Consider the following 13,437-nt stretch of genomic DNA (forward strand, 5'->3'; position numbering starts at 1 on the left):
ATGCAGGAAGGACTGTGCAGGAGGGAAGTCCCTGCTCTGGGACCTCTAGAGTCTGGTCCTCTTGGCCCAGATGTGGCAATGAGGGCAAGGGACCAAGGGACTTATTACCCAAGGCAGAATGGGCCACATCCAGATGTCTACAAGAAGGAGCTGTGGGACAGGGGCTCATGCCCAGAACTGATTTGTGTCTCGCTGAGTCCACTGCCACAGTAAGTGACAGCCCTCCCCTAGTCAGAGCTCGGATGTGGGGGACCTAGGGCAACTGAATGTCCATCCCTGTGGTCTGGCTCTCTCCAGCACGGGAAGGGGCTGAATTCAGGTGGGGCTCTTGGTTGTCTCTTGCAGAACCTACAGGATGAAAAACCTCTCACTTCTCTTCCTCCTCTTCCCTGTCCCGGGCTTGCTGGGCTCCAGTGGGTCACTGTGTTCCGTGGATGAAATCATCGACAAGAAGATGAAGCAAGGCTTCAGCTCCCTATGTGAGGAGCCCTCCACCCAACCTTACTGAGGGCCTCACAGGTTTTCCTCATCGCTGATGGGGCCACAGACCCACCCAGATGCAAGGCTAACCTGAGCCTCAAACTGCCCTGTCTACAAGTTCTAACCCAACCTCACCCTGCCTGTCCTATCTTGAACCACAGCTCTAACCCACAGCCTAACTTCTTCCCACCATCACCCCTAAACCTCCCCTCACCCCAGAAGGCATCACTCTGTGTTTGGATCACAGGTGTGAGCCACCATTCTGGCCTCTCTGGGGGTAAAATGTTTTACCATGTGTGCTGTACATGTATGTGCATATATGTGGTGCTCATGTGAAGGTGTGTGTGTGCATTGATGTGTGGAAGCCTGAAGTTGATATGGTGCCCTCATCCCTGATCACTCTCTACTTCATTTGTTGAGGCAGGGTCTCTTAGTGGAACTCAGGGCTTGTGTGCTTGGGATATTCTGGCCAGCTTGTTCTGGGGACCCCATGTCTGTCTGTCTTCTGGATGCTGGGATTATAGGTGGCCCTACACATGCCTGCCTGGCTTTTAGGTGGGTTCAGGGCATCTGAGCTCTAATCTTCACACTTGTGAGGCAAACTTTTTTTTTCTTTTCCCATTTTTTGAGGTAGGGCTTCTCTGTGTCACAGCCTTAGCTGTAGAGCAGGCTGGCCTTGAACTTACAGAGATTCTCCTACCTATGCCTCTGGAGTGCTGGGATTAAAGGTGTGCACCATCACTGCGGCTGTGAGTCAAACTCTTTATCCACTGAGCCATCTCTGCACTCTGCTGGGAAGCATTTGACCCCTTTGTTAGTGTCAAACCCAACAACTCTCCCAGGGACAGCCTGGTTCTATTACCTCTTCCGTCTTCCTTTCTGCAGTGTCAGAAGCAGTAAGGAACATTGGCCTACGATGCCGGACAGTTTCTTCCAGAGGGGAGTTGGCCTCCTGCCCAGAAGGTTAGTGCAAACTCTGTTGTTCAAACTTTCTGGAAGTTCCCCGAGACTCCTCTGCCTCCTTTGTCTCCATCCTCAATATCTACTTCCTTGAGGCTCTGTCCCAGCCTCCAAGCCCAGCTCCAGGTCTCCATTAGTCCCCATCTAGCATCCTACTCTCCTGGGCAACAGCCTCCGCCTCCTCCCCCCATCCCCAGCTCCCATTCCTGCAGGCTCCAGCTTCTCAGAGGCTTCTCTCCTTGCAGGCTTAGCAGTCACCAGCTGCTCCTGTGGCTTTGCCTGTGGCTCCTGGGATGTTCGAGAGGGAACAACATGCCACTGCCAGTGTGCGGGCATAGATTGGACAGCAGCCCATTGCTGTGGCCTGGGGGTTGGTGCCTGAGATCTTAAGAGTTGAGCTTGCCTGCCATATGCTGGAGCAGAGGGGTGGGGATGGGGAGAGAGCTGGGGAAAGTTCAAGATGAGGGGCTGGAAATACAGAATGAGATGATGGTGATGATAAAAGTGCATGGTAAAGTGGACATGAGCCTTGTGTGGTTTCTTCAGTGGAGAAGGAGGTGTATGTGGATTGTTATACAGCATTGAAACTTTTTTCTCTATCAGGCCTTTTATCCCAGTATGCCAGAGGCAGAGGCAGGTGGATCTCTGTGAGTTTGAGTCCAGCCTGGTCTATGAATGAGTTACAGGACAGCCAGAGCTACGCAGTGAGGGCCTGTTTTGAGAAAAAAAAAATTAAAAAAGAAGAATAGTAACAACAAATCTACATACATAAGAAACTTAAGGGGGAACCAGGTAGTGATGGCACACACCTTTAATCCCAGCAATTGGGAGGCACAGGCAGATGGATCTCTGAGTTCGAGGCCAGCCTGGTGTACAGAGCCAGTTTCAGGACAGCTATCTCTAGAAACAAAGCCATATGAGCCTCCCACAATAAATTCAATTGTTCCTATAGGAGATTCGTTTGTAGATTTAGTTTTAAAATGCCAGTTTGTACTAGATAATAGAGTGTGTTTTGGGTGGCTAAGGCTTCAGCCAATTCACCTGATAGTTGATCACTGTGCTTGCAGTATTTACAGATTGGGAGAGGGCTATCCTTGAAACTGTTGTTGCCGTGATGGAGGAGGCAATGGCAATAACAATTGCAGCCGTAATCCTGAAATCTCCTTTCCTCTATGCTGCACAAGTTGGTCATCTGTAGATGAGGTCTCCGGCATAGGTACCACCCCAGGTACATGGACCACAACAGCTGTTACTTTACACATACAGCAGCTAATCAGTCGCCAGACCTGCTGAGAACAATTGAGACTTCTTCCAAAATTAGTAGCATTAGTTACAACAATTTGTGCATAGACCGCTGGGTCAAAAAGAATTTGAGCTGCAAGGGTAGCATATTGCCCAGTGCCCATGAGCATATCTAAATTCCTAGCAGGAAATCCGGCAGAGGCATTACATTGGGCGGTTTCTTTGCAATTTTCTTGAAATTTACTTCTCCAGAGCAAATAATCACCCCCACTCCATATGGCTCTAAGAGCTGCATCCAATCACTAGGGGTGCAATTTAATGCTTTGAAAGACTCAAAAATTGCCTGAGTGAAAGGAGTCTGCATCCCATAAGCAGTGACAGCCTCCTAAAGCTGTTTTATATCCTTGAAATTTAGTGGGTTGTGCTCTCTAACCCTGTTACTTTGAGGATCTACTGTCTCAATCACAGGAAAAGCTTGTCTTTCCTTTTTTAATGCTTCTACCTTGGTTATAAAATCTTTGACCTTCTCCTCTATCCCTTGAGGCACAGAGGTCCTACTAAAGGGATCACAAAGAAAGGGGTTATGTCGTGGTGGACAGCATTTGGGTTCATCAGCTTCAGAAATTCTTTGTTTTAATTGTTCATTTTCTGCTTCCAAAGTATCTTCTTCATCAGTTATGACAGGACTATCATTTACTAGTTGGGATCCCTCTTGTTCCTTGATAGGTCTCACAGATTCTAAGTCTTGTACTTCTTTAAAAGTCCTAGTCATCCTTTAACATTGTTGCATCTTTAACCAGACACCAAAGGAAAAGGTGGCAATAGGGAAATTATCACACCCTTCTTCTTTATAAGCCTTTTGGAGATCTCCTTTTACCTGTTCCTAATTGGAGATGCTGAAGCCTCCAGAGTGCATAAACCAGGGTCTATGTTTCTCTAATATGACAATGAATTCTTTAGCTGTCTTAGTTTTAATCCTGGTGCCCTGTCTTTCCAATAGGGCCACTAATTGCCCACTGAGAATTTGTTTAGAGTTACTGACACTCATTCTTCCATACACCCTCAATCACTTACTTTGCCAGCTGGCCTCTGAGGGTGATCTCTTAGGTGATCCTTTCTTCCCAATCTCAGTGGGACCTCCACTTGTAGTGCCAGTGCTATGATCTGTTCCAGGAATCTGGAGAAGGCCTAGAGATTTAAATAAGAGACAAGACAGCAGGTCACTTGTTCAACTGCAATATTGGAGTGCTGAATGCCAAATGCTGTTTAATGAGTGGCTGAAGTGGGCTTATACACTGACTCACAACACAGTGAAAAACAACAGGGCTTTCAGGCTTAGCTCCTCCCCAGCAGAAGTGTGTTAGCAAAACAGGAAGGGAACCAATGACAACTCCGGGGCAAGATGTTTCAGCCAACAGCTTCAGGCTTGCTCAAGGTGCCTCTGGGGTCCACGCAGGGCCCTACAGGATCTGACACCTTCACACAGACATACATGCAATGCACATAAAATAAAAATAATGTATGAAAATAGTTGGCGGCTGGAGAAAGATGGGTCAATGGTTAATAGAATGCATTGCTTTTCCAGGGGACCTGAATTCAGTTCCCAGCACAATCACCTGTCACTCCAGTGTCAGGAATGTGTGACCCCCTCTTCTGGTCTCTACAGGCACTTGCCCTCAGGTGCACAGAACCACACATAATTATACATAATTAAAAAAAAAACTAGTCAGGCCAGGTGTGGTGGTCTCAAACCTTAATCCTAGTACTTGGAAAGTAGAAACAGACTATTAGTTTAAGGCCATCCTGGTCTATATAGCGAGTTCCATGCTAGGCAGTGCTACACAGTAAGACCCTGTCATAATGTATAAATGAATAAAATATTTTAAATTGTTTTTGATTTTGAAAGTTGTTTTCATGTAATATATTCTATCAGGCCTTCTCCTTCCTACCCCATCCATCCAACTCCACACCCTCTCTCTCTTTAGAAAAGAGAATCCATATCTTGAAAAAACAAAAAACAAACAAAAATCCCCCCAAGACTTTCAAAACTCATAGTAATAATAATAATAATAAAACCACAAGAAACATGCCTGTGCATGCATTTTCACACACACACACACACATACACCCCTAAACCAAAATAAAATAAAAAAAAATTTAAAAAACCCAATCCATAAAAACACAAAATTGGAAAGCATAATGTACAAGCAAAAGGCCAGTAACATAAAAAATATGAAATAAAGAGTCTAAAAAAACCACCGTTGAGTTCTTTATGTGCACAGAGCCTGCCCCTGAGTATGTTTCATTAAACCAGTGAGACTCCATTTGAGAAAAGCACAGTTTCCTTCGCAAGCAGTTGTCAAGTGGAGAGAGCTTCTTGGTTGGCTGTGGGAGCCCATGTACACTTCCCCTCTCCATGCTGGGACTCTGTCTGGATTGGATATGTACAGGTTCTATGCATGCTGCTACCCTCTCTGTGAGTTCATATGTATGTGAGTCCTGTTTCATCCGGAAGACACCGTTCCCTTCATGTTATCCATCCTCTCTAGCTCTTAAAATCTTTTCTCTCTCCTGCATAGCTCATTGAGTCCAGAGCAAAGGCTTGATGAAATAATTCCATTTAGGACTGAATGTTCCAAAGCCTCTCACTCTGAATGCTGTCCAGCTTGGGCCTCTTTGTTACCTCCCATTTGCTACAGGAAGAAGCTTCTCTGAAAATGGCTGAATAAGATTCTGATCTTTGGGTATTGCAGAATGTTGTTTGGAGACTGAGATAGAAAAATTAAAAATTAGGGCATATGGCAAGAAGGGAAAACTAGAGAGAACAATAATTTCTGCCAGGAGATAACTGTTTCGAGCATGTTTTCCCGCCAGCCTGGTCCCAGAGCTGCGGCAGCTCCAAATAACACACAGAGACACTGTATTAGATATAAAGCTGTTGGCCTGTTACTAGTGTTTCTTATTGGCTCACTCTATTTTAATATTAACCCATTTCTATTAATCTAAGTATTTCTGAGTGGTCTTATCTTACCGGTGAGAGGATGCGAAGTTGATCTCCCTCAAGTCTCTCCTCTCTCTCCCTGAAACCTCCTTTCTCCTAGTCCCACCTATCTTGCTTTCCTATTGGCCAACAGGGCTTTATTCATTAACCAATAAGAGAAACATTTTTACAGAATGACATCTCCTATCAGATAACTCCCTGACTACAGAGTACAAAGCCTACATGCTGTTCTCAGGCGATAAAGAAAAAGAAAGAAAAAGCCCCTAACCAATCTTGCCTATCCATGATGACCTTGTGAAGAAACTTTGTACTCTATGAAATGTCTGTAACCTTGAAAACCTTGTGATCTGAGACTAGCCATCTTAAGCCTCCCTTTCCCTTTTAAAAACCCTTCACAATTGTAAGCAGGTGTCTTACTCTTCTGATAGAGTTTGGTTCCAGCCGGTTCAGTTCTTAGCAATAAAAACCTTTTGCTTTTGCAGTCGGGCGTCACTTCCTGGGAGGTTGAGGAAACCCATAGGCACAACAGAGACATCTTATTGCTATGCTTCCTTTATCATAACAGTAGTATTCAGTTTTCCCCAGGCCCATGGCCACCGCAGCAGTGTTAGACAAGGGTACCATCTCATGGTGTCGGCCTCAAAGCCAATCAGATAGTTGTTGGTTGGTTATTCCTACCATGTTTGTGCCATCCCATCTTTCAGGAAGGTCACTGTTGTGTGTCACAGGGCTTGTAGCTGGGTTAGTGGTTCCTCTTCTTCTTTGGCAGCAGGCATAGTACCTTCCAGTGCCATGAACACTAGTCAGTAAGGATTCTAGGAGGAGTGGATGGGGGGTTAGCAGGGGGTGGGGAGTGGAGGACGGGAAGGAGAGGGAACTGGGATTGGTATGCAAAATAATATTGTTTTTAATTAATAAAAAAGAAAAAAACTTAAGACACCAGGTAGGATACAGACACACTAAATATGCAAATGTGTACACATATTCATGTGGAAGTAACACTTACAAAATAATGCAAATGGGAGTGTGGCATACATGCAGGAGCTATGACCAAAGGCATTTGGAGGTTTGAATGTGCATGTATGCATGTGTGGGGCCAGGTAGAGGAGCAGATAGATGGAGTGAGTGCCTTTTCTCTTCTGGTGGGGAGAATACTGTTGAGAACTGCATGGGGGGGCAGCTGTTAAGGATATGAGATGTAGGTGTGGTGCCAACGTGGTTTTCCCTTCTTGCCTCACATCCGCTTTGCTCTTCTTGGTGTTCAGAGTGTGAGCTTGGCTCCTGTGGTGCAATCGGTTAACATGTGGTGCTTACAAGAAAAGTAGAACTTGGATAGGGTAGAGCTGAACTAGGGAGTGGGGCTGGAGAGGGAGGGAAGGTGTTGTGTGGGGGCAGAACTCAGTTGTTGTTCTAAAAGCCAGATTCTGAGTTGATACAGCTTGTGTGTGTGTGTGTGTGTTTTCAGAAAACATGGAAGAATAGCTGGTCATGTTGGGCACCACTGTAATCCATCTGGGGAGGTAGAAAGAGGGATCCTTAGAGCTTGATGGCCAGCCAGCCTTGCCTGCTTGGTGAGCTCCAGGCTAGTGAGAAATATTGCCTTAAAAACAAGGTGACATTGCCTGAGGATCCACAGCTGGGGTTGTCCTCTGTTCCTGTCTATCCCCCCACCTTCAGGGTATGTGATGAAGTCAGGCACATTCCATCTGTCTGTCTTCCACCCAGACCCTCTGGCTTTCTCAAAAACCTCTCTTCTGTTCCCACATGTAGGGTCCCTTCTTGGATCACTCTAAAGACTCTCTTGATGTGGAAGCTGAAGATGCCTCTAAGCAGGAGATCTGGTGTGGATCCCTGAAAGGAGGAAACAAAGCCTTCTCCCCTCACCCCCCTCCCCACCAGATTTCTCCATCTGTCTTGATGCCTTCCGGTAGGTGGGGATGTGTGGACACTTGGGAGGTCCAGGCCCAAAGCTGTGCTAATCTACTTGAATCAACCAAGCAGAATGCAGGCATCAGCCTCCCAGGATAAGAACCGGAGGAAGCCAGGCCATAATGAAGGTCAGGACACTAGAGGTGAGATGGGTACTGAAGGAGCTTGAGGTGGGAGCCCTCAGGACAGAAGAGTTCCTTCCTTCAATGGGCTCACAGTTCCTGCACTGCTCAATCGTAAAGCTGATTTTTGTTCTTCATGCCTGCTTTATTATAATCCCCTAGATTGAGTTCCCCCACGAACTCTCCAAGTATCTGGATGAGTCTCAGCATCTCCTCTCACCAAATCATACACAGGTGCTCACAATCCTGACTATGAGAATATAACCTTGGCCTTCAGGAACAAGGACCAGCTCAAATTCAATCAATCGGCACCCACGAGACAAGGTGAGCAGACAGCTAGCTGCTTTCCAACTCCACTCCAAACTTAGGGAGTATGTGGACGGGGCGAGTGCTGGGGAGTGTGGTGTTGGTGAAAGGTGGCCAAGCAGCTGTGGTTGTGGCTCAGTTGGTAGAGTGCTCCCAGGTTCAATCCCCAGCTCTGTCTAAACTGGGTGTGGGTGCACACCTATTATCTCAGACTTTGGGAGGGCAAAGCAGAAGTTAAAGGTCATTCTAGGCTCCATAGAGAGTTGGAGGCTAGCCTGGGGTGTGGGAAACCTTAACTAACGAACTAGATTGTGGGACTGGGGAGGTGGATCACTCAGTGGTTAAACGTGACACAAAGAGTTCAGATCCCAGTACCCACAGGACAAACCAGCTGTCCTGTGTATGCCTGTAACCCTGCTCTGAGGGTGGAAACAAGAGGATCGCTGTGACATGCTGGTTCCCAGCTTCACTGAATAAACAGGAGAGTCTCTGTCCCAAAGAAATAGGTAGAGAGTGACAGAGGAGGATACCCTATCCTCTCTCCTGTGATGGCACTTTGGTGGGGGTAGCTTTGTAGGTAAGATAATGGGAGTGGGGTTTCTGACAATGTTTCTGGTGCTGCCGTTGGCTGTGCTTTTAATATTTTGGTGACAGAATTTGTTAAGAGGGATGTGAGGGTCACAATGTAAAGAAAACAAGTTTCTGAACAGTGATGGTGCATGCCTTTAATCCCAACACTCAGAAGGCAGAGGCAGGAGGATCTCTGTTAGTTCAAGGCTAGCCTGGTCTACAGAGCTAATTTAGTTCCAGGACAGCTAGGGCTGTTAGACAGAGAATCCCTGTCTGGAAAAACAAAACAAATCAAAAACAAAAGAAAATACAAGTTGGTAGTACTGATGCTGACTGACTGGGGATGTCCTTGATGGTCCTTGATGCTGGCTATAGGTGTTACAGACAGAATTGATGGCTTGGATGGTGGGGTTGGGCTCTGCAGCTCACATGTCCTGTATTTCTGTCCCAGCCCAGTTCAAGACATCACTGGCTACGTCTCAGATCCCACCTTGGTTGCACAGAACCATCATGATCTTGTATGTCCTCCTCGCTCTCATTTTTTTATCATGCATCATCCTCTCTGCTTTGGTCCTGGTCAAAAGTAAGTCATCCTGGGAGCTGGGATGGGATTGTGGAATTTCCACCAGTTCCCTTCCCTCAACTCCATTTCCAAGAAGGCTAGAATGGGGATAGGGACTTAACAGCTTTCCTATCCTTTCCTAATCAGATTCTGAAATGTCCAGGGAGCTGTGGAGCTTGAGAGGGGGGCTTTCGAACGGTGAGTGGGAAGTGCAGGGGAGGCCTACAGGTGGTACTGGTAGGGGTAGGAGAGACGTGGCCACCCTAACATCTCAAAATCCATGCCTTTAGTTTCAAGCATGGTGCTGAACTGCCAGAATCAGGAAAGGGATTATTGGAAAGCTGTCCAGAGGGTCATCCAGGAGGCCAAGAATAACATTGCCATGGTCTTGAGCCAAGTGCAGAGCGGAAATGACAAGCTGAAGACTGTGCCATCAGGTATCCCTTGCAGGCCTGGCTTCTTTGGGTGAATTTGTTTGGATGTACAGAACAAATGGGGTGCTGGTTACTCAGGGAGGAGGTGGGTGGGCCCTGCTCTCTGTACCAGGAAGGGAGCAATAGATGTTTCCTGTGAGTTCAAGGAGCAGGGTGTTTAAACAATGATGGGGCTCTGGAGGTGGCCTCAGTAAAGTACGACATGAGGACCAGAGTTTAGGTCCCCAGGACTCATATAAGAGCTGGGCATGGTGGCACTGGTCCATAACCCCAACGGTTGGACAAGGGTGGTGGTGGTAGAGATAGGCAGATATATGTGGCTTACTGGTCAACTAGTCTAGCTAAAAGGGAGAGGTTCAATGAGAGACCCTGTTTCAAAAACAAGAAAGATAGTCCTAAAGTAAAACAGCTGGCGGATGTCAGCTTCTGACCTTTTCACATATTTGCACACACAAGTTGCAAACACATATGAACATATACACAGGCACACACACCACACACACACATACACACACACCATTCCACTACTGTGAACCTCCAATATCTGAATCTATTTCACTCAAACTGGAAATTGCTAATGATATTAGGGCTTTGTCTGCAGCCCCACCCCAGATTTGCCTGTCTCTTCTTTCCCACCAGATATAACCGGAATCAAGAAATCTCTCGAGGCACTAGAGAAGAAAGCGCTTGCTTGTAAGCCAGGGCCAGGGAGGTGGACTGGGGTGGAGTTCCAGACCTCATGCTGGTCTGCCTGACCTCAGGTCTCTCCCCTCTGACAGAGCCCAGTCCTCAGTAAATAAGAGGCCAGCACAGACACACCTGAAGGACTTGGGATTGCACCTGCTAGTGAAGATGGCAAATGGGGGTACTCAGCTTGAGTGTGAGTCTGCCATTCATCTGCATCGAGAAAACCATCCATCCAGGGGAATGAGTGTGTATGTAGGGGAACATTTTGTGGCATATGGAGTTTCCATGTATCCAAGGGGAAGGTGATATGATGAAAAGAGCACATGGAACGCCCAGCATGTGTTACTTTTTATGGGCAACATAGGTGTATGGCCTGGACATATATGATGATCGGCGTGTCCTGGTGAATAGCTGTTCCCATGAAGCCTCTAAAGTATGTCATTGTGAGTGTGGGTGTAGGTGACATGTGGGATGTGTCTCCACATTAGGTTGAATGTGCATGTGTGCATTTGGCTATTTGTGTGTGTGTCACTGCAGTGTTGGGTTAATGTACACCCTGGGATGTACTGTGGTGCCTTGGGGGGTGGGTCATTGCTAGTGTTCTTGACTGTGTTACCTGTGTGTTCAGAGCATGTACAGAAATGTACCCGTTAATTCCTGCACTTGTATTTTATGACTCATGAAGGTAAATGCCAAGAGAAATGATATGACTCTAGAGCTGTTATTGAGTTCCCTGTGGGACAGAGCTTGAGGACATGGTAAGGAGACTGGATTTAGGGCTCGGATTTGGGCATAGGACAAAACACTCAGTGCTGTAATCCAGGTATGATGCAGCTAGGCTGTAATTCCATCACTTGGGAGGCTGAGGTAAGAGGATTATGAGTTCAAAGCCAGCTCTGGCTACAAAAGACAAGTTGGGGTGGACAGTGAGCTGGTTCAGAATTTAAAGCACTTGGCTGAGCCTTGCCTGAATTTCATCCCTGAGACCCACACACTGGGAGAAGAGAATCACCTCTGACCCCCACACACATACCATGGCACATGCACACACACAAATACTAAAGTAAAAATTAAAAATGCCCAAAGGAATCTATATCCTACCACAGAGACACTTATACATCCATGCAAGGCATTATAGAATAGAGCTTATTGCTGCTCTACTCATAATAGCCAGGAAATGGAAACAGTGTACACACACACACACGGAAACAGTGTACACACACACACACACACACACACACACACACACACACACACACACAGAGGCATGTTTAGCCCGGCAGATATGCACGCCCTCTTGCGGCTGCTCTCCGGAACAGTCTGGGTGTGCATCTTTCCATCTCCCCACCCCTCGCTACCCCCTAGGACTCGAGCTCTTCCTGGCACCCTTTTTACGACTCAAAGCACTTGTGAATGGTGCACCCGGGGCACCGGGGTTTCGGTGAGACCCCAGCCCTGACTGCACCGGTCTTTCTCTGTGCATCTCAGTTGCATCTCTCATTCTATCAGCTTTGGATTGTTCTGGGGGGGGGGGGGTGAGGGAAGATCTCAAGGCACCGGTCCTGGAGCAGCTCAGCTCAGAGTGCCAGAGCATACAAGTGGAGGGGGCTCCCCACGCATTCTGCACAGTCTCCTTCCCGGCTGGCGTGCCTAACCCCACAGCTGCAAACTCGGGTCCTGGTGCATGCGCAGTGGGGAAGGACTCTTCATCCCAATTCCACAAGAGTGTCTGTCGTTACTTCACCCAGAGAAGCATCCCTTCGTCTCCTCCACCAGGATGCTTTCTTGGAACCTTCCGCGCCCGCCCCCCCCCCCCCCCCGCCGCCACTTCCCTCCCGCACCCTCCCCTGTCCCACCATGTCCCACACGCGCTGCTGTGGCGATGATTTTCTCTAGGTGGGGACCATCCTTGTCTCCTCCCAAAAAGGTATGCATTGGGGCAGATTAGGGTCCTGGCAAGGGACCACCCGTGGGAAGGCGGCTTCACCTTCAGAAGATGTAATTCCTCTTCCCCCAGCACAGGTTGAGCTAATTAGGTACAGCCGAGTCTATACCCCCTGCCCCCTCCCTTCTTCTCCTCCCCCTCGCCCCCCCCCTGCCCCGCCTTTCCTTCCTTTTATTTTAGGATGATGGCCATAGTCTGAGTATGCTGTTAAATTCCCTAACCGTCTAGCTTGGGCTCCTTAGCTTTTTCCTAACGCTCCAGCCCCTACCATGTGTGGCTGACCTCCATGACAGCTTATTGTCTTTGTTTTCGGGCACCTTGCCTGCCCTGAAACCTACCGTTTGCCCGTGCGCTTTTCATTTTAAACTCTACTAAATGGCCCTCAAGATTCCGTTTTAGTCAACTCTTCCCACCCCAGTGTGTTGATTTCTGACTTTTTGTTATGGCACTAGGAAGACTTCATAGACAGAACATAGAATTTGGGGGACATAAATCTGTGTCCCCCCCTATGGCCATTGATAATTTGCCTCCAGAATAAACTATCTTTTCTTATCTCTTTTGAAGTGTGAGTTGTGTGTTTACACTGATAAGGTAGAGGCAGGGGGATTGCCTCAAGTTCAAAACCATCTTGGGATACATATATCTGGCCAGACTAAAAAATATGTAACTACGTTTTGTTTTTTTTTGGGGGTGGGTGTTATTAGATAGTGGTAGATGCAAAACACTTGTCAAATACATTGGCAGAGACATCAGGTAGGCAGGTGTCAAAGTGGAGAAATCTCTGCTACAGGCCTCAGAGGTCATCTGATGATAGTGTTTCGGTTTCTGGACCCTAGTGTTCTGCCAGTTGCTATCTTCATAAAGAGAACCCAACATAAATTGTAATTAAGCTCTGGACCTGTAACACACCAACCTCTCCACCATCCCAGACTCTCTAATCAGTGGATCAGCCTTGCAGAAGGTTCCTGATTCACAGCCTCCAGCATGCTCAGGTTACAGGCATGCACCACCATACTCAGCAACAGTTATCCTTTTGGTTGTTGTTTTGTTTTTGTTTGTTTTGAGACCAGTAGAAATTTTCACTGATGTAAACTGTGTTGTGATCCAGACAAACCTGGCCCTGCCTCTCACCCACCTGCTCATGGGTCTTTATATACCCTGGGTCTTTAAAAGAAAGACTCCCACCATCCCCCACCCCA

At 47.3% G+C, this 13,437-nt stretch overlaps 2 protein-coding genes across 3 annotated transcripts; both read left to right on the plus strand.

Moving 5' to 3' along the window:
* Positions 1–348: 348 nt before the first annotated feature.
* Retn (resistin) lies at positions 349–1,961 on the plus strand. Its single transcript, XM_051205363.1, has 3 exons — positions 349–479; positions 1,366–1,443; positions 1,686–1,961. Exons 1-3 carry the CDS (start codon positions 356–358, stop codon positions 1,820–1,822), a joined length of 339 nt encoding a protein of 112 aa, XP_051061320.1. The 5' UTR covers positions 349–355; the 3' UTR covers positions 1,823–1,961.
* A 5,502-nt stretch (positions 1,962–7,463) lies between these two features.
* On the plus strand, positions 7,464–10,998 carry Mcemp1 (mast cell expressed membrane protein 1). 2 transcript variants are annotated; one of them, XM_051205362.1, is made up of 7 exons: positions 7,464–7,740; positions 7,969–8,058; positions 9,062–9,193; positions 9,320–9,370; positions 9,463–9,609; positions 10,246–10,299; positions 10,386–10,998. In XM_051205362.1, coding segments are annotated over exons 1-7 (531 nt in total). In that variant the 5' UTR covers positions 7,464–7,685; the 3' UTR covers positions 10,388–10,998. The 2 variants fall into 2 exon arrangements, with proteins under 2 accessions (XP_051061319.1, XP_051061318.1); XM_051205361.1 differs by having other exon boundaries at positions 7,465–7,755.
* The last annotated feature ends 2,439 nt before the right edge of the window (positions 10,999–13,437 follow it).

Source organism: Phodopus roborovskii, unplaced genomic scaffold (assembly GCF_943737965.1).
Source record: "Phodopus roborovskii unplaced genomic scaffold, PHOROB, whole genome shotgun sequence".
In the NCBI taxonomy this organism is placed as follows: domain Eukaryota; kingdom Metazoa; phylum Chordata; class Mammalia; order Rodentia; family Cricetidae; genus Phodopus; species Phodopus roborovskii.

What these genes read in the sequence shown, in the direction of transcription:
- Retn (XM_051205363.1), top strand. Translation starts at nt 356, where the DNA reads ATGAAAAACCTCTCACTTCTCTTCCTCCTCTTCCCTGTCCCGGGCTTG. An exon ending in GCAAGGCTTCAGCTCCCTAT is followed by an intron (nt 480 to 1,365) that starts GTGAGGAGCCCT and finishes TCCTTTCTGCAG; the next exon opens with TGTCAGAAGCAGTAAGGAAC. An exon ending in GTTGGCCTCCTGCCCAGAAG is followed by an intron (nt 1,444 to 1,685) that starts GTTAGTGCAAAC and finishes CTCTCCTTGCAG; the next exon opens with GCTTAGCAGTCACCAGCTGC.
- Mcemp1 (XM_051205361.1), top strand. Translation starts at nt 7,686, where the DNA reads ATGCAGGCATCAGCCTCCCAGGATAAGAACCGGAGGAAGCCAGGCCAT. An exon ending in TGCTTTGGTCCTGGTCAAAA is followed by an intron (nt 9,194 to 9,319) that starts GTAAGTCATCCT and finishes TTTCCTAATCAG; the next exon opens with ATTCTGAAATGTCCAGGGAG. An exon ending in GCTGAAGACTGTGCCATCAG is followed by an intron (nt 9,610 to 10,245) that starts GTATCCCTTGCA and finishes CTTTCCCACCAG; the next exon opens with ATATAACCGGAATCAAGAAA.